We start from the raw sequence: 27,875 nt of genomic DNA on the forward strand, positions 1-27,875 counted from the left end.
CCACGAAGATCTGATGGAAAAGTTTGTATCTGTATTTTTGAGTCTTATTCAACAATATGAATAGCTCAGCAATCTCTATGTCCTGAAGAAATCTGCAGCTGAAATGTTGGTCTGGCTTCCATATGAGAATTTGGCCGAGTTTCCAAGTGTGAGATTAAAGGTCAGTGGCTCATTCCTGTAGAGTCCTTGTTCAGTATTCATTCTTCTTCTCTTTCCAATTCCAAATTCTGATCCATTTTGCGGGGAGAAGCAAGAAAGAGGGAACGGAATTGCGATGTAATCTCAACTCTGGCAAAGTTATAAAACTGCATTCAACATCAATGAAGTATCTTGTAGTGACTTTACAGTGTATAAGGATGGGGGTCTCTGAATGGTACTTAGCAGGTGTTAATATCAACCACATCCATGTGAGTCCCAAGAGACCACGCATTTATTTCACTTTTGGAGAAGAAAACTGGGCACATCTACTTAGTGACATGTGCTCTTGCAGCTTCTTGGTTTGCTGCCTGCTGCATGTATCGAGACTGACAGGAAAAAATTGTGCTGGGGACATCCTGAAGAAAGAGAGATCTGAAGGCAGCTGTGCTGGTGGGGTAAGTCTACTCCTTCTTCCCAGATTTTCTCTTTTATTTGAAGCTTATGTTTTATGGTTTGGGAGAAGCACAAAAGTGGAATGTAGATGGAGCATCTGAGTGCATGTAGTAGTACTAAATCCCTGATGGACTGACTCTGAGCCAGTTGATAATCACCAACTAATCTCTCTGCTGGCAGATTTTGCCTGGATTACAAGGGCGTATGCTTCTGTGCCAGGACACACATGATGCACTTGTGCTGAGGGCCTCAGTGTTTATGTCAGAGTGCAGGCCAAGGAGTTGACAGTAGTGCTTGACTTCAGAGTAGATATATATACAGATTATCTTATGTCACCATAACAGTGCTGATGTATTTGAGGCTGTGAGGTTTCAGACAGGTAGGTTTAGGTACAGCCACACTTTGTTACGTTTCACCTGAATGTATATGTATATGTATAATTGGGATATAGTCAAGCCTATTGCTTTTAATATTGTTTGTCCACATATGCAAAGCCATAAGGACAGTGACAGGTAAATAGTGCCAGGCACACTCTATGCATTTGTAGTTCAATAGAACTGTTTTGTCTGGCTGCTAAGAAACCATTTACAAGGCCCTTTAAAACACCTATTTACCAGCATAAGAGGCCTGATATTAGGCCATAGTTTTCCCTACCATGTAATTCACAAGCTACTGCCACTTGCAGTAGGGAATGAGTGGACACAGGATAGTGGGAGACACTTCCAAAGGGGGTATGGATACTCGTAGACATAGCCGTATATGACAATTCAAAGGAGAAACGTCCTTTTCTCAGTACCAAGAAAAGAAACTTGGAAAAAGCCATCATCTATTTTCAAGTGTGGTAGAACTAGGGTATATTAACATAGATTGTTAAAAGTAACTGCAGTAAAGTGTTTTCTAGGTAAACTAAGTACTTCCAAGTATAACTGAAAAGCTCTCACTACCACAGGAAAGAAGGGTAGAGAAGAAATATTATTTTATGTGTGAGTATTACATTTTATTAAAACATATGCAATAGAGCAACTAATATAAATTGGACCTGAGAAAGCCAAATAACAAACATAGCACAGTTAACATCTCTGGAACTTCAAGAGCGATTAATTAATCCTAAATTGCCTGGTAGCATGGAGAATCTATTAGGATGCCTACAGAAAACTGCAGTTATGGCACCTACATCACTTTGGTAAAGACCATGATTGATTTTCCCACATGGTAGAGAGAACTCCTGGATCTTATATTTTGAATACAGCAAGTTGGAGTTTTTTGTTTTGTTTTTGCTGGTAAAATATCAACAAAACTTTGAAGACTGGAAATAGAAGATAAACAAATAGCTTAACATTGCAAGGGATGTCTTTCTTTTCCTTCTTGAAACATGGCTGTAATCATGGTTCAAGATTTTAAATTCTATTGAGAATGAATTATGAGGACTGCTCCGAAAGTAATGCCTCCTACTTTATTATGTTCATCAGTGATGTCAGAGGCAGATGGTGGCAATATGGCAGCAGAGGTTGAACTTTCCTGCCAGTTCCATTAAGTTTTATTGCCGTGCAACAGACAGCAGCAGAGGGGTAGTTTGACAAAATGTTGTTTGATGTAGAAATGTCTATGAAGAAAAGGTGTAGAATTGAATTCCTTCATGTGGAAAAAATTGCACTATCAATGTTGCTGAGCATTTATGGAGACTAAGCAGTAGATGTCAGCACAGTGAGGCAGTAGGTGGTGGATTTCAGCAGTGGTGACAGAAGCATCAGGCCACCTCTGCTGGTGCAGGCTTTTATGAATGTAGCATGTGGGCTCTTGTTCATTGCTGGCAAAAAATACATAGCTAATGGTGTTGACTGTGTTGAAAAATAGTGTTTTGTAGCTGAAAATTTGCTCTATAAACACTGTTATTGTGCTCTTTGTATCTGTTGTCGTTTCCATGGAAATATGTAAGAGGCATTATTTTCAGAGTGATCTACATATTTTCTGTTCAGTAGCTGTAGCCTCAAGCCTTTTTCAGGGACAGTCAAGGGTAGGATAAATGGGGCTGAACTTGGGTATACTAATTCTGGTTTCTTTCCAAAACTTGTGATAGCTTTAAATTGTCAGAAAATTCAAGAATTCTACAACTACATCCTTGAAAGTGGAGGTAGGTAGAGATGAACACTTCAGTAGCAATTTCCATGAGAACAGCATGATCATGAAAAATAAAACTAAAATGAACCTGTAGCTCTTATGTGCCTACATTTTTTCACTGGGTGGATTTTCATTTTTCCTTAAACTTCATTTAAAACTTCAAATTTTCTCAGGGACATCTACCTAGATTGCAATAAAGGTGTTGGAGAGCTGGCTGTATTAGGGAACTCTCAGAAGCTTTCTGTTCAACCTTCAAAGAGCTCTGACAGAATGACACAAAAGATGGGCTCAGAATTGCATCTTAACTCCAGAATATTATGGAAAATTATTTTCTTTAAATGCATGTGTAAAAATGCATATGTTGTGGGAAAACCAAGTAGACTGAGTAGAACTGATACTTTGAGATTTAAACTTGCTGTGATGCCAATATAACCTATTCTCAAACAACAACAACAAAAAGCAATATTGCATTGTGTTTGAGATTTGTCACTTTACAGTTAGGAGACCTCAGGTCTTCAATAGCTATGGGTTCAGTTGGGCAAATCTCTGTGGAATCCGCAGAGTTAAATGTCTCAAATTACCACAAAGGTGAATGGCAGGTCTAATGTAAGGGGTATGGGGAATAGGGAAAGAGCATGGGGCATAGTGTGTAGGATATAAAATGTTTCAGGATTTGAATTCTAGAAGTCTAACTTGGAGTTCAGGATGTCAGATAGGTTGTTAAATACAGAATTGGAATATTAAAATGCTCTTAACATGGTCTGTAAATTCCATAGAACAAGAATAGTCAAAGATGTGTAGTTTTAGAAGGAATGGGGATTAGTAGAGTAGTGTGGGACAGGAATGGCATTTAAAAAAAGGATGCCCTGAGGCTCATGGATTCATGAGGAAGACAGCAACTAAAATTCAGTAGAGGACTTCAATGGGTCTAAAACAGTGAGAGGCACTTGAGTCTGAAGAGAGATAACAAAGAAGTTTAGCAGAGCAGTAACCACCTTGAGGGAATGGGAGGAATGCAAGAATGAGGACTAGGGTGGTTTTGTTTCCTGCATTTTTGTGGATTAGGGATGAGGCAGGATTGGGATGAGGTAGTGTGAAAGAATACTGAGCTCTCTCTTCCTGAAGAAATGAAGAGCAGTTTTAGCAGAGGGAAGATTTTTGTAATTTTACAGCAAAACAACATGCTTTTAAGAGAATCTGCTGTATAAGTAGATATAAAAATGAGACAGTGGAGAATTTCAGATGTCCTGAGTATTGTGGGACATGAAGAAAGTAACATTAGTGATGGAAAAAATCTATTATTTAGCCATAAAAACTTAAACTCTTGAAGATCCAGAAACTGCTTGCTTTGTTCTGCAGATTCCTGCTGTAGATGTCTTGAACCACATCTTCCTTCAGGCATGCAGCCTGTGATGAGGACTCCAGTCATCCTCACAGACAGGAAAGATCTCTTTTCCTGGTGTTTTGCAAAGCAGTCTTTGGGATGCTACATCTCTAATACTAGTGCAGAGCTATGGCCTCTTAGAAGTATGTCACATGAAACCAAGGACAGGAGAAGAGCTGCAAGGTTGCTTTGTATTATCATGCAATATCAGTTTTCTGCCAGTGAGCGTGCAACAGAGAGCAGGCTAAAGGGAAGTGATTAAATAAACCTGCCCAATAGTTTGTGAGATGTGCCAACTTAGGCTATGTGTTGCTTCTGAGGCCTGAGGATGGAACTGTGGCCCCTGGACCACTCTCCACCACCAGTCACACTTCTCTACCTCCTTGCAGAAGGGCACAGGGCCCTCCTTCTACATGTGTGCATAGAAACTGCTGAAGCTGTGACGTCTGCTGGTTGCCTACAATATATACATGATGATATCAAGCTAAATACTTTGAGGTGAGAAGACAGAGTTGGCCCCTTTTGGGTAAGAGTTTAGCAAGTATTGAAAAGTCAGAGCCTTATAAACAGAATTTGATGATGGACTCTAATGAAGGGAGTGGGAGACCATTCAGACATATCTGCATTTTGCCTCAAGAGTCAATACTGCCCTGTTGAAAGTGACAAAATATTTGTAAAAATTTGTATTTTCTTTGATTTCTGAATCTTCATTTCATAATTAAATTTATGTTGAAGCATTCCTTAATGAATGATTAAAAATTGGCATCTCCCAGGTAGACACAGAGTGTATAGAGGATACGGAAATTCCTTATTTTCTCTCAGATCTAGCTGGTGAGGGACCTATCGCTGAGAAGAATTGCTTGCTCAGACTTAGTACAATCTTCTCCAAGACTGCCAAGCACACTGTATCTTCTTGCTGTCAAGAGTATTAATTCTGTTGTTTTCTGCTTGTTCACAATGTTCAAACCTTTCTGTAAGATCTTTAGTTAACGTAGGGCACTGAAAACTGATAGTACTGCTGAATAGGTCTGGAAAACTTTCAGATATCGAGAAATTTGCCCTTTCAACTTATGAAGTAGTTCTTATTGGTTGTCTGTACTTGACTGTTCAGTTTGCACTGGTACTTGATATAGTTTCTGGCTTTCCAACTGATACGCAAATGTAATGAGACAAAACAAAACTGTAGAAAATCTTTGTAAATGAGAACATCATTTGTTTTCAGGGGGATTCTGAAGCCTAGAATTGAATTTACTGTTCCTAATAATGCATTTTTGACCACTCGTTACATAAAAAGTTACAAATATGCACAGACCATATTTTCTTATTAAGATACCAACAAGTATAAGAAATACTTTGTTTCATGTTTTTACTATTTGCTCAGCTGTATGAATTACTGGATATTCTGTCAATGAGTATTAAATGGAGAGATCCTTTGACTTTTAGCATTAATATGTCCATCTTTTTGGAGCATTTGGAGTTGAACATAAAATGGTTCTCTATTTCTTTTCTTTTGTTTCAGTTTCTAAAAAATTCAATCTTGGATGACTGTGGCTACCTCTGCCAGCTGGTGGATCAAAGCTGAAGTGAATGAGGAACGAGGGTACAGTTCTGTAGGCCCTGCTTCTTTTGTGGATATGCAGATTATTTGTCTGGCCATCACAAAGGGATATATGTCCCTTTAGCTTTTCAAAATGCTGCATTAGTTTCTTCTGTTTGAACATATGAGGTATTATGTTTTGCTCCCAGACATGGTGGGCTTTGAACATATCAGTGTAGATCTCAGCTTTTCAGTTTTTCAAATACTTGCGTAGATTAGAAACAGTTTCTGAGCAGACGCCCTTGTCTTGTTAAAGAACAAGAAACTTAGCAAATCAGTCATCTATACTGCCAAAGCAATCTTGCATGCTGATTAACACACCTTTCTGAGCTCCAAACTCGGAAAAGCAACAGACAGACTTGTTGATCACAGGAGCAGCATTAACACACTATATAGTTAAAAATCTCAAACAGTAAGATTAAGTAGCCATTTTGCTTTGAGTTCTAAGTGTTTCTTCTGCTTCCAGCCTGGCCTTGTAATCCTCCAGCCACTATAAGATCCCCCTGGAGCCTTCTCTTCTCCAGCCTGAAGAGCCCCAACTCAGCCTATCCCCACAGGGGAGATACTCCAGCCCTCTGATCATCTTCGTGGCTCTCCTCTGGACACTCCAACAGCCGTATGTTCTTCTTATGTAGAGGTCTCCATAACTGGATGCAGTAGAGGTGGGGCCTCATGAGAGCAGAGTAGATGGGCAGAAACAACTCTGTCAGCCTGCTAGTCAGGCTTCTCTTGGTGCAACCCAGGATACAGTTGGCCATCTGGGCTGTAAGTGCACATTGCCAGCTCACATTGAGTCTTTCATCAACTGACACCCCCAAATCCTTCTCCTCAGGGCTGTTCTCAAGCCATTCTCTGCCCAATCTGTATCTGTGCTTGGAATTGTCTCCACCCAGGGGCAGGACCTTACACTTGGCCTTATTGAACTTCATTTGATTGGCATGGGCCAACCTCTCAAGCCTGTCCAGGTTGCTCTGGGTGACATCTCTTCCCTCTATGTGTCAACTGCACTGGTCAAATTGGTGTAATTTACAAACTTGCTGAGGTGCACTCGATCTCACTGTCCATGTCATCTGCAAAGATGTTAAATGGCACTGGTCCAACCATTGGTCCACCAATTCCTGAGCAACACCACTCATCATTGGTATCCACTTGGACACTAAGCTATTCAACTCTCTGAGTGTGACCATCTAGCCAATTCTTTGTCCAGCAAGTGGTCCATCCATCAGATCCATTTTTCTCCAATTTGGCAACTAGTATGTTATGTGGGATAGTACCAAACTCTTTGCAGGCAGATGACGTCCATTGTTCTTATTTCACCACTGGTGCTATAACTCCATCACAGAAGTCCAACAAGTTTGTCAGGCATGACTTACCCTTAGAGAAGCCATGTTGGTTGCAACCAATCACTTTGTCTTTATCTCCCATGTGCCTTAGTAGGGTCTTCAGGAGGATCTGCTCCATGATCTTGCCAGGCACAGAGGTGAGATTGACTGGCCTGTAGTTCCCTGGATCTTCTTTTTCTTTTTTCCTTCTTGAAAACGGAGGTTATGTTTCCCATTTTCCAGTCAGTGGGAACTTAACCAGATTGCCCATGACCTTTCATATATGGGTATAGAGTAGGAAGGGTTCAACTTGGCTTCATAGATGGACTGGTTCTGTAAATAAATCATTCCCTTTTCAGAATGGGGCTGGGTGCCATAAATTAATGTCCTTGATTGATCCTGCATTTATTTGGCCTATGCTTTTCAGTAAATGCTGTTTGCATGTGTTCAGTTCTATTGGTGGGAAAAAAGTTGATGTTGTTAAAGAACAGGGCACAACTTCAGCACGCTGTTTTTTGACAGCATTTTGCATGTGAGAATCTGACATTACCACTGGATATCATGCTGCTCAAATTTCTCAGAAGCTCCTTTCTAGAAGAAGCCCTGCAGTGCAGTTTGCCTATCTCTATTCCAAGAACTACACTCTTACCACTCTGCAGTGCCTTTCCTATGGATAGATACTCCTTCCTCACAACAGTGCTGGGAAAGAAGCTTTGAACATTGGCAACTGCCAGATGATTCCCTAAAATCTTAGTTACCAGTAGATTAAGGCTGCTGAAGTATCTACTGCCATACAAAATCTGCTGTTGCTTGCCTGGCTGAATAACAGCTGTTACTGGGCAGGACAGAAATTGCCCACATACCAGAATGCATCCTGGTTATATGCCATCATTCCAAAACTGTAGGTTGAAGGTTTGTGTGACCTGTAGTTAGTGTTCCCCAGGGGTCGGTATTGGGTCTGGTCTTGTTTAACATCTTCATCAAGGACCTAGATAAAGAGATAGAGTCCGTCTTCAGTATGTTTGCTATTGATACAAAGCTGGGAGCAGTGTCTTGACACACTGGCAATGTAGGAAGTTCCATACAAACCTGTGGAAAAACTTCTCTACTTTGAAGGTGACAGAGCACTGGAACAACCTTCCCAAAGAGCTTGGAGAGTCACCTTCTCTGGAGATATTCAAAACCTGCCTCAATACTTTTCTGTGCAACTTATTCTAGGGTACCTGCTTTAGCAGAGAGGTTGGACTGGATGCTTCCAACCCACAGTATTCTGTGATTCTGTCTTGTGTTGAAGTGAAAGTTATCCTGAAACATTTTATAGCTTATCTGTCAGGTCTTCTCCTGTACTGCAAATAGCTGACTGAACTAACAATGGAATCCTCTCTCTCTGCTGGATCAGAAGCATTAAGTTGAATCCTGATTTAAGACTTCAGAGTAGCTCTCTTTGGGGATAAGTTGGCAATATACTTCTGAAAAGTGAATCAGCTTGTGGAGCCCTCCTAGGACTATTGTCAGTGGGTTCACCAACCCAACTTCACTTTCATCAACAAGAACAGCAGCTTTTTTTAGTACCAACCCTGAAAAGTAGAATCACTTTTTGATATTGTGTTTATGTTCAGAAATACAGTGACATGACATGTACTCATCTGCAAAAACAGTCTTTTCTAACAAAAATCCCAGAAGAGTTTGGACATTCACCGCGGTACAGTAAATCATTCTCTAGTACCAGTAAGCATTTCGCCTCCATCCTGAAAAGGACCAAACTCAAGCAGCTGCAAATTATATGAAAGCTCAGTCCAAGACTAAGATGTGTCCTCTTTTGACAGAAGAACACGAATCCAAAAGTAAAAGTAGTTGAGACTCTGTGGAAGTAATCCTACCTTTCACTTTCTCTCCATTCCAAATAATACAGGGTGTATTGCATGTTTTGAATTATACCAGCTTCTATAGGCAAAAGAGGAAATGAGTGTGGAGCCATCATTTGCTATTCTCATCAATTTTTAGTGTAAAATCTTCTGTCAAATCTTATTAATTCAACTTCTTTTGACTTCTCTCAGATTTTCTTTATTCTGTGCAAGAAACAAGAACAGGTGACTTCTCTGCCTGTGTATTGTCATAACACTGTGCTGTTCAGCTGATTGTCAGGAGTGAAATACATGCCTGAAAAACAAGGTAAGTTTCTTTGGTCAACTTCTGTTTTAATTTTCTTATGGAGATAGTATAAACAGTGCAAATGAACTGACTAGTAGATAGGAAGATCACCTATTTCCAAACATATGAAAAATATGTGCATTTCAGTTTCTACTATCTGCTTTGAATTATGTAAACTGCTATATTAACTGTCTCATGTACCAGCTATTCTTTGTGCAAACAGAAAAATAACATTCTATATAAGGTCTGCTTAGATCTCAACCTAGTCCAGCGATCCCTCATTCCCTATTCAGTGAGGGCTGGTGCAGCAGTCCAGATTCTGTCTCCATTTCTTGCTGTGACTGTACTCAGTACTCACTCCAATCTATATCAAGGTTGTTTTCTTCTTTCACCAATCAAAGCAGGCTCTTTATAAGAAACTGGGGTCATCTTTTTGGGGGAAACATTTTGACTACTTAGTCTTGACACCAGAATAGCATGAAACGCCCGAGTCAGAAGAATTCTCTCTTCTAGCTTTGAAGTGCTTTTCTATCGCTGAACACTAGCTATGGTGTGGAAGTATGCTGAAAGGAGTATAGAGAATATGAAGTATGTCTTAGGCACCATTATGATTGAAAGCTCATGTATAATATTTTGAAAGCAGAAACAGAGTGACTTTGAGCTTATCAAAAGTTTATCTTAAAGGTTTGTATGCCTTGCTAATATCAGCTTCTTTTCTCCTCAGCCTTCCTTATGGGATGCTGAATTCATTTGTACACATCTTCACATACAATTATTAGGCCCTGCCCAGCCTGCAACCCCAGATGTACCTATGGTGGAAGCATTATCTAGCCATCATGCAGCTGGTAATTAATTTCATGTACTCATCTCTGCACTTCCATGTATCAGATGTGAAGGCACCTGCTGTCTGTCTCTGTCCTCTCACTGGCACAAGTCTTTTTGTTTGCTATTTATGAAATCACTATGTCCTTAGACATCTAATACACTAGTGTGAGAGGTGAACTGGCTTTTGTCTTGCTCTGAGAGGTACTTCCAGAAAACTGCCTATAGGCCTTCAGTGACTACATTTGCTTCAAACTGATAAATCCCATTTTTGTAATGAAATGGAGAGAGAAAATTAAAAATTAGACTTCCTCCTCTTCTGTTTTGTGTGGCAGCCTTTTCACCTTCTGGAGCCCTGAAAACTCAGTTTGATATTGAGATGCGTGGGGCAGTTACTTGGGAAAGCTTTGGATTCTTCGTATGGGAGGAAATTCAACACCCTTCATTGAGTTCCTTCAAAGAGTTATCTAACTGCAGGCAAACAAAGAAGAGATAAAGAAAAATATGTGAGTTTTACTTGCTCTATACGGAATTCCTTTTTCATTTCCTTCTCTCTAAAGAGATAACAAAACCTGCCAACACCATATTTTTTCCAAAGATACAGAACAAAAGCAATGTTTTAGACAAGGACAATGATTGTAGCTAAGTATGTGGGAGAGGTAATTCCATATAAAGAGTGGTTATAGAAACAACATGTATGCAGTTATTAAAAAAGAGCTAGAGTAGTTGTAAAATGGTGCAGAGAGGACTGGTCCAGAATTCTTATTTATTCTGAATGCCAAAAGCAGAACAAAAAAGCATTGCATGAAAATGAAATGTATTTGTAGTGCAAAAGATGATACAGGAAATCAGCTTTTATTTAACTGACTTTCAGTAGGTAGAACTCATTGTTATAGGATATTGAGACAAGTGACTTTGTAAAACATAAAGTAAAAGGATTCATGTTTAAATGAATACAATAACATCTGTACTTCTCCCTAAGCTAAAATAGAAATCAAAACCACAACAGGTAGAATAGTCTGATGACCACTGGGGAAGAGAAGGAGTCTCCCACCTTTGGTTTTCATATTTCAAGATCTCAGTTACCAGTTCATGGCAGAGAACAGATACAAGGGCAGCTATGGGAAAGGCTGGATTCCAAACCTGCTCCTTGCATTAACTGTCAAGGCTCAATCCTTGGTGGACATGTGGTACCCCTCTATGTTGTGGAAAAGGCTGCTGAACTGGGAAGGCAATGGGATAATCATTCTTACGTCTTATGTAGGATCTCTAATCTGGCTGCTTCCTTTTAAAGTCCCTGCAGTTAAATATTACATCACAGTAATACACTGCAAGTCAAAAGGACTGGAAATTATAAATTGCAAGTTTGGATGATTCATACTCTCTGGCAAAGTCTAATATTTTGAGGTTGAAAATATCTTGTTGCATCTGGACTTACAAAAACCTCTGGACTAAATGCTGATCCCACCAATATCAATGTCAAAGCCTCCAGATTTAACTGGAAACAAGGTGGCACAGCTGTGTGAAAAACAATGCATGCGATTAAATGGGCAAGGTTTTGATGTGAGCAGCAATGAGTATTAGGCACGCTAAACAGATGACTTTCAAGGACACAGTTGCATGCAAGTGTTCCCCTTATAAAATGTGGGTCTTTCTATTTTTTCAGAGTAGCTTGCATTCATAAGATACACAGCATAATGAATAAGCTTGATATCTGATTGTGTTCGGCATCTTTCCTGCTGTTCAAGTCAGTGTTCTGACCAAATAAGTTTTGAATTAACCAGACAATTTACTCAGTGCTTACTTTCTCCTGGAAGATTAATGAGAATGATTCCAATTTGAATTATAATAAAATACAGAAAATAAAAAATAATTCCTTTTTTTTTTTCTTCAATGTGTGATGTTAAGTTTCCAGAGAAACTTAGGCTTAAAACTGCAAAACAGCATAAAATGCAGGAACGTAATTGGGTTTTAACAACTGGATTTTTTTGGGTACTACTGAAAAATATGGCACTGTATGGTTTGTTTATTTGTTTTTAAAGGCATAATTACTCTAAATAATTAATTAAGCAAAGACAGGATGCAATAGATTGCTTTGCACAATAAATAAAATCTGTTGATAAAACATCTCCGAGACGAACATTAAAAAAGATCAGCTGATACTATATATAGAACAATGTGAATTTGCTGACTACAGTAATGAATAACTTCATGGATTAGGCCTTGATAGATGGAGTGCTCACATCCAGATGTTTACTGTGATTTGTCAATGGCCTTGCACTTAATCCTCCTGAACAGGAAATAAAAGTCTTTTTTTTCTGGAGTCTCCCTGGGGACTGTGGCAGCCTATCTTGCTATCTCTGGCCTGAATTATCACAACAAAGGATCAGGCTGCTGGGGAATTAACCAAGTGAAGGAGGCACAGATTTGCCTTAACTCCTTCAATTTCTTCTGTTCTCACCATCTGCCACAATGGGACTGTTACTTAGACAATTCAATGAGATCAAAAAGGAACCTTCATGGCATCTTTCCCCACAAAATGTATTGAAGCTGACATGTCTGGTCCCACTACCAAAAGGAGGGGCTGTGGGCTGACCAAGCCAGAGGCTGGCAGATGTCTCTCCACATCTCAGCATCATATTTTTATTTATATATTGATCTGCAGACTGTATCTATGTCTTATCTCTCTATGTGTGAAACCCCCAAGTGAGATAGGTCATTGTTTTGTAAGAAGGCACCAACTTACTCTGGGAGCGTCCTACTGAATGACAGCTCCCAGCAGATACTCCTGCTGTGTAATGGCATGTATTAGGTGATCCTTGGATCAGCCAGTTGCATCTGTCCCAGTACCTTAAAGAAAGGCCAGAAAACACCTGAATATACATAAAATGCAGATCTAACTACAGAGGGAAGCAATTACAGAAATCTCAGTGTGGTGCATATTATTGAACAAGTTTGTACACAGGTACGTGTAATTCAGGTCTCTGGCAGGATGCTGTACAGAACAGCATCTTTCCTCCCCATGGAGAAGTTGTTAAGGTACTTTTGGGAATGCAGATCCATCTTTAGAGAGAAGATAGGGAATCTTCTCTATCTTCTTTTGCATGGCTTTTATTCTTCTGCAAAGCTTGTGTGTATCTCTCCTAGATGCTGGCTGGTAAAGCAAGGAATCTTAGAAGAATTACAGATCAGACAGAGAAAAAAAAGCAATACTTTATTCATAGAGTATGACAACAGGCATGATAACTAGATTATAAGAAATAAGTGGCAGTAGGAGCTAGAGAGAATGATAGGTTTGGGTATGAATATGCTGGAATGTATGGAACTGACTGCACATGTGCACGAACTCAGGGTAAAAAATGTTTTTTTGCTAACTCATAGGTATAAGGAGAAATATATTCTTTATCAGAAAGGTTAAAACATGAATAACACTTCTCAGTACTTGTTATGTCTGCATGCCATCTTTCCTCTCCAATATCTTTGCTTTCTACTAGATGGTCTGCTCTTCTCATTTCACAATATTCAGAAAATTAGGAATGCTAAATGAGAATTGCCCTTTAAAATTTGCTTTTTGAAATAGATATTTCTTCCCCTCTCTTTCACCCTTTCCTCCACTCTTCCCTTGTACCCACATACACAGATAACATCCTAAGTTCTCAGAACTGTTAGAGATGTGAAGAAGGTACCCAGAAAACACAGCCATGCTTTCCAACTGTATCAGTTAGTAATGTGCATTTTCTTCATCGGGTTTTCAGTGAGGTTCTAGAAAACATGCTGTACAAAGGCAGAACAGGTCAGTGATTCTGTGCTTAGCTCTCAGAGGCAAATTACAGATCATAGACAAATCATAATTTATAATAATCATTCAATATAATTATGGTTTTCTGTTTTGGCATGGCTTATAATATCTTTAAGCATATTTCATACACAGAGGCAACAGTTTAAATTAAGTGAAAACTCATTAATCCCAGCAAATCTAGGTTTGATGAATCTATCATTACTACTGCAAGGATTCAAATATCACTGCAGTGTTGCCACCTAGAAGGAAAAATGTTTTTTTCATTTACTATATTTTACATCTGATGCTGTGCATATATATATGTATAGATTTTAATCCTACGTTGTTTGGATATATATTTAGAATATTGTCCTCTAGACCTTGAAGTTCACAGTTTGAACCCAGAAAGTAAGACCTCCACATTGATTATATTACTGAAGTGTAATTGAAGTCATCATATAAAGCTTCTTCAATTCATTTTCTTTAATAAAATGTATGTATTTTGACGTGTACCAGCCTTAGATGTTGGTTTAAGAATTCATCAAAGGGAAACTATGGTCCCAAATTGCAAATTTGGTAGCCCGGTGGAACGGTTGCTATCTGTTGGCCTCAGAAGCACCTTTTGGAGCTGCATGTTAAGGGCGGGGAAAGGAGAGGAGCAAAGCAAAACAGATCCCATTCCTCTCTGTTCTCACTAGGCGGTGGGGGCAGGGGAATGGGGTACGCACCAAGAGGAGCTCTGGATTTCATTTGAGAGGTGCCCCGGGAATTCCAGCCGGAGACCTTCGCGACGCAAGGAATACATATCCGCGCGGGGTCACACCATGATTCTCTCCGCTGCGAGCACATAGTGGCTGGGTTGGGGCACGGGCGCGGTCAGTACTACCTCCGGGGCGGGGCGGTGCTGCGGCAGCCCGATGCCGGGGGAGGCTGGCGCCGCCACCGCTGGGGAGAAGGGATTCTCGCTGACGTCAAGCCATCAGAATGATCGCTCATTCATATCCGGGTCCCCGGCCGGATTCCCCAGGCCGCGTTCGGCCGCGCTCGGTCGCAGACCACTGAGAGGGAGGCGGGCAGGGCAGGGCAGGGCAGGGCAGGGCAGGGCGGCCGCCCATAAGTCCGGAGGTGGCTGGAGGCGGCGAGGCGGGATGCACAGAATGCCCGCCACCTCAGTGGAGCCCGCCTACTGCCGCTGCTGCCCATGGAGGTCGCGCTGGTGACTCTGGAGAACGGCGGTGGCGGAGTCATCTCGGCCGGCGAGGATGCCACGGCCGGCGGTAGCACCAGGGCTCGGCGACAGCGCGAGCTACTCCGCACCGCGGGGTCCACGTCTGTTCCGAGACTGACCGACGGGAAGGAGGGTACCCCACCGGCCTCATCGCCGCCACAGATCGACGAGGAGCGGGAGAAGCCCCCGCCGGCCCTCCGAGGAGGCGGCGGGAGGCTCTGCAGCAGCAGTGAGGGCAGCATCAACGTCCGGGTGGCGTCGGGACCCCAATCGCAACCACAAACTCTGCACCCCCGGCCGGCTGCGGAAATGGATCTTCCGGAAGATGGGAGTCACCACCGGGGCATGACCATGGCAACGGCCAGTGAGGAGGAGATGAAGGCAGTGAGCTGGGGCGCCATGCACCATCAGCGGGTGCTAATCAACATCTCTGGGCTGCACTTCGAGACTCAGCTGGGCACCCTCAACCAGTTTCCTGACACACTGTTGGGAGATCCTGATAAGCGTATGCAGTATTTTGACCCGCTCCGCAATGAATACTTCTTTGACCGCAACCGGCCCAGCTTTGATGGCATCCTCTACTTCTACCAGTCTGGGGGCAAGCTCCGCCGACCTGTCAATGTCTCCATTGATGTCTTTGCTGATGAGATCCGCTTCTACCAGCTGGGCAAGAAGGCCATGGAGCGCTTCTGGGAGGATGAGGGTTTCATCAGAGAGCAGGAGAAGCCCCTTCCCCACAGTGAGTTTCAGCGCCAGGTCTGGCTCATCTTTGAGTACCCTGAAAGTTCCAGCTCAGCTCGGGCCATTGCCATTGTCTCTGTGTTGGTGATCCTTATCTCCATCATCACCTTCTGCCTGGAAACTCTGCCTGAATTCAGGGATGAACGAGAGATACCCATGTCTTTGCCCCCACAAAGTGAGGGTTTGAACGCCACAGCTGGAGGCTCTCCACCCATGCAGTCACCAAGTAGCCTCTCTGACCCCTTCTTCATCATCGAGACCACTTGTGTCATCTGGTTCACCTTTGAGCTCCTTGTGCGTTTCTTCACCTGCCCCAGCAAGCCTGAGTTCTCCCGCAACATCATGAACATCATTGACATCGTGGCCATTATCCCCTACTTCATCACCCTGGGCACAGAATTGGCCCATGAGCAACAACAGCCTGGGAGTAGCAACAGCAATGGGAGTGGAGGCCAGCAACAAGCCATGTCCTTGGCCATCCTGAGAGTCATCCGCTTGGTCAGAGTCTTCAGGATCTTCAAGCTTTCCAGGCACTCCAAGGGGTTGCAGATTTTGGGACAGACTTTGAAAGCCAGCATGAGAGAGCTGGGCCTTCTCATCTTCTTTCTCTTCATTGGAGTGATCCTTTTCTCCAGTGCTGTCTACTTTGCTGAGGCTGATGACTCTGAGTCTCATTTCTCCAGCATCCCTGATGCTTTCTGGTGGGCTGTGGTGACCATGACAACTGTGGGCTATGGGGACATGCGACCTATTACTGTGGGGGGCAAGATCGTGGGCTCCTTATGTGCCATCGCTGGTGTGCTCACCATTGCCCTGCCTGTCCCTGTTATTGTGTCCAATTTCAATTACTTCTACCACCGAGAAACTGACCATGAGGAGCAAGCTATGCTCAAAGAAGAACACAGCAGTGCTCAGGGCAGTGTAACTGGGGTAGATGGAAAGAGAAGATCCAGTAAAAACTCTCTGAACAAATCTGTTGTGCACTTGGAAAATAATGAAGGGTTCAAAAGCAGCACCAGCCCTTTAGAGAAAAACAGTATCAAAGCTAAAAGTAATCTAGATCTCAGAAGATCACTGTATGCCCTTTGTCTGGACAGCAGCAGGGAAACAGACCTGTAAGGAAAGGAGAGAACTGTAGTTAAAAGATGCAGCAGAATTTGTTGGTGTCAGAAACTTACCACTATATCTATTATTTTCCTACCAGTTGTTGTTTTGTTGCGTGGTTTTTCATTTTTTATTGTTGTTGTTGTTTTAAATCAGGCTATATTTTATAATTTGATCACTGTCCTGAGCAGTCCTCCAGAAATAAATGTTTTTATGTTCTTTTTCCATGACACAAATGGCCATCTGTTTTTAAAATAGGTTATGTAAACTATTCTCCATGATGCAGGAGCTGGTAGATTATGAAAATGTAAAATCTAATTTGTAGAAACTTTTATTAGCAAATCATAGTTGGTTTCAAATGGTCATTTGTAATCAATACATTTTCTGCAAATTGTTAAAGAGCTGGAGGACGTGTGCAGAGAATGAATGAGTTTTGGAGTGGGAGGGAACAATGTTTTGTACTGTACTTTCAAACTGAAAATATTCCAATTTATTTTGTATCTATATAACTTTATTTTTGGGTGAAAGGCAATTTCTTATTCCTGAGACGTATCACTCCATTAAAGCACTAGGAACATTGGGAGATCAGCACTTGTAGAGTTTTTCACTTGTGATCACTACAGATCTGGTTGTATTCATACTGTCTCGTATGAAAAATGCTTTAAGCACAGAAATTTTTTATTATTGATGAGATATTAGTTCCTTGTGAGCCTTAAATTATTAAATATTGTAGCTACGCTTCTTTATAAATATTTTTATTAATCACCTTACAGTTTTAGAATTTCTAAATATTCAGTCTTGTGCTTTCTGTCCTCCCCAAAAGAAGCACATATATTATAGTTTTATAGTTTTGTTTTTGAGACTAAAATAAAAATAAATAATAATAAAAAACAAAAACAACTGCCTGCTCTTACTAGATTTGATTCAAGTGCACAACAGATCAAAACCATTAGGTAGTGAATAGCTATGACAGTAGTAACACGTGAAAGTAGAATATATATTATGTTTATTCCACACTCCGGGTTACTTTGGCACATACATCAGTCACGTTCATGTGTCTGTACAATTTATGTACCTAGTTCATTGTTTTTAATTACCATAGACTGGAAACGGCATCAACAGAGTCTGATACGGCTGCCTTGCTACTTAAATGTGGATTATACCTTGGACTTGGGCGGAAACCATCACCTTTCACCAAAACACATCTTTGTTTCTTTTATTTCCAAACCAAATCTTTCCAGTGCAGCAGATTTTACAGTTAAGATATTTTTGTAAGACTAATGACAAATTACCTTCATCCTGTTAATGCAGCACTTTACAACTTACTAATGAAGACTGACAAAAAGTTGCTTCCTTGAATCAAGGAGTTGTGTTACTAATTTCTTGCAATGGACATCTCTCTTTTCCCCTCAGCCTCTTGTTGTATTGCTGAAGGATGTTTCGTGCCTTTATCAGGTTGAATGGCACAGCAAGACTAGCAGAAAGAGAAGTCCTTAATATCAGCGTTCCAGGTTTGTTTTGATCTAATTTTCTAATGCCCTTAAGTAACCATTAAGTCAGGATTATGGTTTATGCAAGTTATATATCTCAGTTATATACGTTGTGATAAAATTTAATTCAGCCTCACAGAATAGTGCTTTGACATTTTTAGCCTAGACTGAAATTGTGCTTATTTGTCTCTTACCATGCAGTTTAATGATAATGGCCAAATTAATGACATTTTTTCCTTCCTATTCAGTAAAACAGGCATGGTGAATGCCAAGCAAGTAAAATTTTTTGTGTTTAATATGAAGAATCATTACACAGATTTTATCTCCAAACTAAAAACATGAAGAAGGGGAAGAGAAAAGTGGGGAAGAGATTGAGTCTGAAAATAGAGAACTGAATCTTACACATTAACTTTAGATGTTGGGAGCTGCTTTGCTTGTTTATTTAGATGGAGAATGGTGTTATAATATGCTGAGAAACTATCTACAACTAGATGGACAAAGTACGTAGTCCAGTTGTGCTACAGATTCAGGCAGATCTTTTGTTTTAGTGGGAGCATTTTGCATCAAGGTGACATTTGTGTGGAAATGATGAAGGTGAAAGCACATCTGGCCCATGCTGAATGGGTCTTAAAAGCCAGTTGCTGATAGAAAGAGAAGGGTCTGGCCTCCCTCCTTCCTTTCCAGTTTTCTTCCTTCCCTTTGTGCCCACTTGTTACATGCCCTGAACTAGTTTTGTCCATTTGCAAGTAGATGTGCAAATGATGTCTTCTCTTCCAGGAGCCCTTGAGCTCACTATTCTGGCGGAAAATCCAGTGCAGCAACAACAAAAATGATATTTTATTTTGTCAAATTAGTGAGTTGGAAAGAAAGTGAGTGTCAGAATCAGTACAAGGACAGGAGAGGGAAGCTCAGGGGTTTGGAGAAGTAAGCAAGTAGAGAGGAGTGGAATCCTCGCCCTTTAGTGACATTAAACTCTTAGATTGTCGTGACTGCTTTTTGAACCTCATTTAGTGTTTGTGGAGATCACCCAGAACTTCGTCTTGAAACATTCTGTGGGCTTTTAACTTTCCCCTGGAGGTAGTCTAATCTGGATTCCTGCTATAACTGTGAGTAGAATTTGTCCTAATCAAGATCAAGTTCTTTGAGATCTTGATTTCTTCATGGGGTTAAACACTGGCTTGTCAAATCATTTCTCAATCTTCAGTTTGAACATACTGCATTTTTCCATAAAAAACAACAACAGCAAACAAACAACAAAAACAAAAAGAACAACACAACAGAACTTTCCAAAAAAAAAGAAAACTAATTGCTCACAAAATGTGACTTGGCTTTCTAAACAGTTGTCAAGTGCAGTCTGGACTCGGTTTTGACACTGTCTTTACAAGGAAGTATGATTTCTGTTGGCTTATAAGACAATAACGGATTTCCTTGCTAATAAGAGAGGCTGATGCCAGAGTAATGCAACTATAAACATGGTTCTAGTAAAATTCAGCTAAGCATTTACCGTGAGCTCGACTTTAAGCATTATTCAGCAGGTGTTTTTGGTGTATCGATCTTTGAAATTATTACACAAAGATGAGCTATATACCCTGCTGAAATATTAGGGCAATCAGTTCCCACTGGATTTAAGCGCAGTTATTTAGGTAAGTGCAGCTTGGGAGCCTGAAAACAAGTGGTGCTGCAGGATTCTGGAATATGAACATCAGATTCTCACTAGAGAATGCCAGTTCCTGCAGCCACTACTCATCAGAGCAGTTCTTCTGAAACGATTCAAGTTGCAAACTGAGTACCAGGACTGCCTTCATGAAGAACCTCCACTTTGGCCTGGATGAGAGTGTGATTACGCTGTCTACTATTAAAAACCTGCTTTTGCTCTAATACTTTTGCTATCAAGAGTCTTCACTGAGTTCAGTAGGCACCATGTATTTGTCTATGCCCCAGATATAAAGGACAGAAGCCTTGTAACATGTTGATGCATACTGCTGCTGCAAAAGTGGGAGAAAAAGATAACTAAAACTGAGAAAGTTAATGTAAATGTGAAAGAGGAAGAGAATCTAGGCTGTGCATGCCATTCTACAAATATTCCAAGAAGGAAATGTCTCCAAACCATTACGGATTTCATGTTAGCTAATCTGGAATGAAAAGTAATCTAAATAAAACCACTTTGGAATATAATAAACCACAATATATCTAAGCTTATTGAATAAGAAATCATTGTAAACCTTTAAAAAAGGGGAAAAATGCTATTTTATGAACTACATTGTGGAAGATTCATTAGCCCTATATGCGTGTATGCCTGTGTGTCATAGCTATTAGTTGCTTGTAATCTTCAGAAAGATGATATATACTGAAATCCCCATCCATTCTGAGACACTGAACTGAATATTATTTTGAATCACCAATGACATGAGTTTTGATTAGTCAATGTCGCCCCAAGAAAAGTATATTCCCAGTTTACTTTTCTATCATTCCAAAAATAGTGAACAGGAACTGTTATATAACATTATTAATCTCCCAGAGCTGTATGAACGGTAGTTCTCATAGAATGATCTTATACATACAGTTAGTGTAAGAGAAAAGGCTGTGGAAGTTAAGACCAAGATAACTTTTTGAAGTTTGGATTATTAATTGAATGTGAATCTGAATACAACACTGCAGTCTTGCTGGTGAAAAATCAAACAGTGAGAGCTATCACTTGTTGCGAGATTTGAGGGCCTCTATTTCTGAATCCCCAAACCACTTTGTTAATTTTGCTTAACTGATTTCCCAATGCAATTATATATCTCTGTAAGTAGTTTTCACCAAATTAATTCAGATCCTCCCCTTTAAACTGAAATTGGTAAGGTCTACCATACAGTATTTTAGAATGGCTCAAACTCTCTTTAAATCTTGGTTTTACCCTAATTCTCATCAAAGCTATATGGATTGTTCGATACCTATATAAATTTATCTAACTGGCAAATTTTAGCTATTTAACGTTTTATAGAATGATTCATCTTTGACACTTGTCTGTGGTCAATAGGGCATGTGCAATTCCCAATCAATTCCCAGCATTTTACTGACTTGTTGTACCACCTGCTCACAAAAGTCAGTATCTCTGTCTGATATCCCAGCTGTTGAGCAAGAACATCCAAGGCTAAACCTTGCTTCTTGTGAGAGAACAGCCAAAATGGTTTTGTAATGTCTGGAAGGTCTAGGGCTAGAACTCTGATTAGTTCCTTCTTCAAATGTCTTTTTCACCTCTCCTAGACTGGTTAATTTTCAGTAATTCGTATAAAGGTTTTACCAAAGGCCCATAATTTCAGATCCATAGTCTCCACCAACCTGTGATGTCAAGGAAGATTCTGAGTTCTTTTACCTTCTTTTTCCATGTCTGAGGAAGCCATTTCTCTGTTCTCATTTATCAAGAGGGAGGAGACAGACCAAGGAGAGTGTTCCCCCTCTGATAAATTGAGGACAGAGAACTGGCTTCCTCAGACATGGAAAAAGCTGAGATACTCAATAAGTGCTTTGCCTCAGTCTTCACTGGTGTTCAGTCTCCCCATGTCTATCAGGACCCAGAACCTGTAGGTGTGGGTGAGAGGAGCGGATTCCTTCCCACTGTAACAGTGGAACAAGTCCAAGACCTCCTCATGGAACTGAATGCTGGGGCCAGATGATGTACATCCCAGCGTTCTAAGAGAAATGGCTGATGTGGCTGCTGAGCCACTTTCCACCATATTTGAAAAATCATGGCTGTCAGATGAAATACCTGGTGACTGGAAAAAGGAAAACATTATTCCTATTTTTAAGAAAGGGAGAAAAGAAGACCTAGGGAAATACAGGCCGGTGAGCCTCACCTCTGTGTCTGGGAAGATCATGGAACAGGTTACCATGTTAAGGTGCATACGAGACAAAGAGGTGATCCGAGACAGCCAGCATGGCTTCACCAAGGGCAGATCTTATCTGACTAATCTGGTGGCTTTCCACGATGGAGTGACAGCATCAATAGATGGAGGAAGGATGATGAATGTCATCTTCATCTTCGTGGACCTCTGCAAAACCTTTGACATAGTTCCTCACCACATCCTCTCTAAAATGGAGAGGTATGGGTTTGAAAGATGGACAGTTCAGTGGATTAAGAACTGGTTGGCTGGTCGCAGCCAAAGTCATGCAATCAACGGTTCTATGTCTGGGTGAAGGCTGGTCACAAGCAGTGTCCCTCAGGGGTCGGTCTTGGAACCAGGGCTCTTCAACATCTTTATCAATGACAAAGACAATGGCATAGAATGCAACCTCAGCAAGTTTGCAGACAACACCAAGCTGAGTGGTGTGGTTGATACACTGGAGGCAAGGGAAGCCATCCAGAGGGACCTGCACAGGCTGGAGAAGTGGACCCATGAAAACCTAATGATGTTCAACAAGGACAAGTGCGAGGTGATGTACTTGGGCTGAGCGATCCCAGGTATTTATAGAAACTGGGAGAAGAACCCCTTGAGAGCAGCCCTATGGAGAAGGACTTGAGGGTCCTTGTGGGCGAGAAGCTGGACACGAGCCAGCAGTGTGCACTTGCAGCCCAGAAGGCCAACTGTGTTCTGGGCTGCATTAAAAGAAGAGTGGCTAGCAGAGAGAGGGAGGTGATTGTCCCCCTCTACTCAGCTCTTGTGAGGCCCCATCTGGAGTACTGCGTCCAGGCCTGGGGCCCCCAGTACAGAAAGGACATGGAGCTCTTGGAGTGGGTCCAGAGGAGGGCCACTAAGATAATCAGAGGGCTGGAGTACCTCTCCTATGAAGAAAGGTTGAGGGAACTGGGCTTGTTTAGCTTGGAGAAGAGAAGGCTCCAGGGAGACCTCATTGTGGCGTCATTGTGGTCCTTGAAGTGAGCGTATAAGCAGGAGGGGGAATGGCTGTTTACGAAGGTGAATAGTAACAGGACAAGGAGGAATGATTTTAAACTGAGATGGGGGAATTTTAGGTTAGATATTAGGAGGAAGTTTTTCACCCAGAGGGTGGTGATGAACTGGAACAGGTTGCCCAAAGAGGCTGTGGATGCCCCATCCCTGGAGACATTCAAGGCCAGGCTGGATGTGCCTCTGGGCATCCTGGTCTAGTGGTTGGCGACCCTACAGATGACAAGAGGGTTGAAACCAGGTGATCATTGTGGTCCTTTTCAACCCAGGCCATTCTATGGTTCTATGATTCTAAAATTTAAGCAAATATCCTGAAGATTTTAAGGAGTATGGAGGCTTAGTGTGGAAGTCATTCTTATGTGTCTATAGCAAATACAACCAGAACCTGAGAACTAGAATGCTAGGGGCTAGGGTCTAAAACCTAGAAAATTTGATAAAACTTTGCAGGGCATCAGTCTTCAAGGTCAGTTTCAGAAGTAAATATTTAGATATTATTCTATTTAGAGACAGAACGCATACTTAAAAAAGTGTTTGATATGCCAGAAATCAGAAGTATAATTCAGGAGCCACTTACCTAGAGGTAAGAGCCAGTAAGAGGAGGGGGCCTTTGATAGAATCATAAGGTTGGAAACGACCAATAAGATCATTTAGTCCAACCATCTTCTCATTACCACTGCTACCACAAGCTATTAAACCATATCTTGCAGCTCCTCATCCAGACGCCTCTTGAACACTACCAGGAATGGCAACTCCATGACCTCTCTGGGCAGGCTAATAATTACTCTAATACTCTAATAATTACTCCTGAAAAGAGAAGTTGTAAAGTCAGTACTTCAGTGTTAATGCTCAGAGTAATATTTATTTAAGATATTTCAGGATTACATCCTTCTCTCTGTCCACTTTGTTACTGTGAATTGGGAGTTCTATTCAGATTGACTTGAGGTTAGCAATTATATCTTTCTTTTCTTTTTTTTTTTTTTTAAACTAAGTTTTTGACATACCACTCTTATAGTGGTAGCATGCTGAGGGCAGGTGCTGTGAGAAGTGTGGAGATAGAATACTGCTTACTGCCCAAACTCAAATTGGAAGTAGCATTGAGGCGTATCTTATTTACCTATACTTCTTTCTCAGGCAAAGGAGAGAAGTTGTGCGAAGAGTACAGATTTGGAAAAGGAAATAATGGGAGACTGATGACTGGAACAAAATACTTAAGTGAAAATTCTTCCTCCCTTGGGAAGCTCTCCCACAGCTAGATGTTGTGTTGTTTGCTTTTAATTCCAGAGCTGCCAAGAAAGCATGGCTCCTAGGATTCTACCTGTTTTTGCTTTGTTTTTGTCTGCAGTTAAGTAATGAACCTAAATATTCAGGAATCACGCTCAAATAAGAATCTCATAATCTGCCCTTTATCCCTGAAACCCATACTATTCCCTTGTTAGATTTTCTAAATGAATTACATAAGGTCATACTGTAAAATTTCCTCCTGTTATTTGCAGAGCACTCAAACAAGAAGCCGGTAGAATTTATTTTCCTTTTTTGAGTTTGCAACTTGGATTTTTTTTTTCTTTACTAACATACATCGGATGTCAGGCTTCCCAGATGAGAATAGTTAGACTGGTGTTGACATTTTTAGAAGTATGTGCAGATAAAAAAATACCCTGGGAGTGCTGCCAATAGCTGATTCTATAAAGTTTTAGAGTCTCTGTTGAGTAGGAAACATGGTCCAGATAGCTTTACAGAAAAGTAGTCTTTCTCATGGAGTATCTCTAGACAGATGAATGCAATGCTTTCTCAATTTAGGAAAAGGACAGGAGCAAATTCCACCAGATTCTGACTCTATTAAAGGATATTCAGTTCCCCTTTCAGATAAGATGATAAACAGCCAGTTCAGCATCTTTCTCCATTGGAGGCAAAACTACAGCAAGATACCCTGGCAAAAAGGAGATCTCCCAAGGTCCAACTTGCAAGGATAACAAACAAAATGGTTCAATCAAGTCTCCTGCCTATCCTATGGCTATTCCTCCAGTTTGTGCTGATGCGTCTGGGATAAAACACTGTTGAGCTTAGCTGATTTCAGTGAATTCAATCCACAGATTTCTATTTCACAGCAGGTGGTAGAATTTGGAGGATGAATGTGACTGCTTGATGGTACTATGTACTATGGTTGTTAATAATTTTTGTAGGCTTTGCAGCATGCTCAAGTGTCTCATCAGAACTAATGTCTCATCAATGGATAGTGGCTTTTCCCAGGGCACAGGGCAAATGTTAGTCTTCACTTGAGGAGAAGCAGACCACCCTAAGTGAATAGTGATTGTACATGGGTTAAATTAGTGCAGGACATGTTTACAATTGAAATATCAGTACTTGCTGAGAGCAGACTGGCTACGATTGTAACCAGAGCTCCATCCAACTCCTGCTGCATTGTTGGTCTGTTCAGCTGGGATAGCAGCAGGAGCTTGGAGCCACGAGATGTTGCTTTTCACTTGAGGTAAAACAATGAGCAGCAGGGTCTTTCAGCTCCAGCTGAGCTCATTGCCTGACCCCGTCTACAAACTGGCTGTTTCTCGTCTCTGTGAGAAACAAAATCTGCTGACTTGTCCCATGGGTCTGCTCAATGGGAGAGCAGCTCTCCTGATGCTTCTGTGGGTATACTGAATGCAGCTGGCTCTCCCATAACTCTTGATGAATGGCAATGTGCTTCTTTGCAGGGTGAGCTCCTGTGCCAGTGCTCCCCATCACCATTAACTTTGCAGAATCAGCAGTCTCCAGAGCCCAGAATGCTCTGTCCCATCATCATCTCTTTTCTCCTTACCACACATTCACCAGACTGAGGGGACGTGGCTGTGCTGTGGAGCATGTATTCTGTCCTTGACAGGACTCTCCGTATTGGGACACTGTGATTTATTTGTGATCTTAGCAAAAAGTCTTAGTACAGCTATTTTTATATATCGTTCAGTGGTAGGACTGCTCTGCAACTGCTGCATGGAGTACCATGGAAATAGATGATATCAGCTCATATATATTATAGAAGATTCACTCTGTCGATGAGTTTCATTGTTTCCCTTGGAAAACAAGTTTTTAGTCACTCTGTTTTGTAATTCAGTACTTTTGAACTTGAAATTTGGTCAGAAGCAAATTTGGCCAAAGGATATGCTAAAGAAAATACTGTTTTTACAACTTTTGTAAACGTAGCTGACTACATAAAGAAAATAAATCTAAATGTTCCTCTTAGGGACAAGCATTAGCTTTCCTAAAATCTCTCATTAAAGGAAAGACAGTGATTGAAACACACCAAAAACAAGGATATATTAATAGACTTCTCTGAAGGGTAGCAATACTGATTAGATAATGTTTATAGAATAACAGTGAGAAACAGACTTGTGCTTAATAATAAGGCAAATAATACTTTGCATATTTTAACAGATACTTTCATCCCTTTAGCAGTACTTCAAGAAAACTTCAGACTTCTAACTTCTAAAATTTGTTATTACTGAGTTTGAGAGTTAGACAGACAGAGAGGCTGCTCAAATTTTCAGTAACTTTGGGGTCAAGTTTGTCATAGTTTATCTTTCTCAATCATAGTATCTTATCAGTTGATGAAACAAAATCTTGAAAATAAAACCTGTATCCTTTTCTTCTGCATTGCAGTGGAATACTTGGAGAGGTAGAAGGAAGAGAGGCAAGTGTTTACAAGAAGGCTGGCTCTTTTGTATTGGACTTTAAAGAGGCAGAGTTCAAGCACATTGGTTTGCACATTCTTTAGCATCCCAGCACAGCAGCAGTTCTAACTGCAGTTTCTTTACTTCCCTAAGCTGAATAACTGTTCATCAAATTTCCTTTTGTAAGCATGAAACACTATGCTGAGAGTTTGATGATACCTCCCTACTGACCAAACAATTATCCATCATACTAACACAATCACAGAATTGTTGGGGTTGGAAAGGACCTCTGGAAATCATTGAGTCCAACTCCCCTGCAAAACAAGTTCCTTACAGCAGGATGCACAAGTAGACATACAGATAGGTCTTGAATATCTCCACAGAAGGGGAATCCACAATCTACCTGGGCAGCCTGTTCCAGTGCTCTGTCACACAATGTGTATAGTTTCTTCACATATTGGTACAGAATTTCCTATGTTCCAGTTTATGGCCATTTCCCCCTGTCCTGTCCCCACAAATTACTGAAAAGAGGTTAGCCCTGTCCCTTCATCTCCCACACTTAGGATTATTAATAAACACTAGTAAGATCACTCTGAGTATTCTTTTCTCAAGGCTGAACAGACCCAAGTCACTCAGCCTCACAGGGGAAATGGTCCACGTCCCTTATCGTCTTTGTGGCCCTCTCTCCAGGAGATCCCTGTCTTTTTGTACTGGGAAGCCCAGAACAGGATACTCCAGCTGAGGCCTGAGGAGGGCAGAGTAGAGGGGGAGAATCACCTCCCTTGACCTGCTGGCCACTCTCCTTTTAATGCACCCCAGGATCCCATTGGACATCTCGGCCACCAGGGCACACTGCTAGCTCATAGCCAACCTGTCGTCCAGGACATTGAGGTCCTTCTCCGCAAAGCTCCTCTCCCACAGGTCACTTGCTTTTGTTAAACCTCATGTGGTTTCTTACTGCCCAGCTCTCCAGCCTGTCCAGGTCTTGCTGAATGGCAGCACAG

The 27,875-nt window shown here is 41.2% G+C and overlaps 1 protein-coding gene across 1 annotated transcript; it reads left to right on the forward strand.

Moving 5' to 3' along the window:
* Positions 1-14,396: 14,396 nt before the first annotated feature.
* On the forward strand, positions 14,397-18,195 carry LOC100548992 (potassium voltage-gated channel subfamily A member 5). Its single transcript, XM_031555455.1, has one exon. The coding sequence runs from the start codon at positions 14,965-14,967 to the stop codon at positions 16,849-16,851; it is 1,887 nt and encodes a 628-aa protein (XP_031411315.1). The 5' UTR covers positions 14,397-14,964; the 3' UTR covers positions 16,852-18,195.
* The last annotated feature ends 9,680 nt before the right edge of the window (positions 18,196-27,875 follow it).

Source organism: Meleagris gallopavo, chromosome 1 (genome assembly GCF_000146605.3).
Source record: "Meleagris gallopavo isolate NT-WF06-2002-E0010 breed Aviagen turkey brand Nicholas breeding stock chromosome 1, Turkey_5.1, whole genome shotgun sequence".
NCBI classification, from domain to species: Eukaryota; Metazoa; Chordata; class Aves; order Galliformes; family Phasianidae; genus Meleagris; species Meleagris gallopavo.

What these genes read in the sequence shown, in the direction of transcription:
- LOC100548992 (XM_031555455.1), top strand. Translation starts at nt 14,965, where the DNA reads ATGGAGGTCGCGCTGGTGACTCTGGAGAACGGCGGTGGCGGAGTCATC.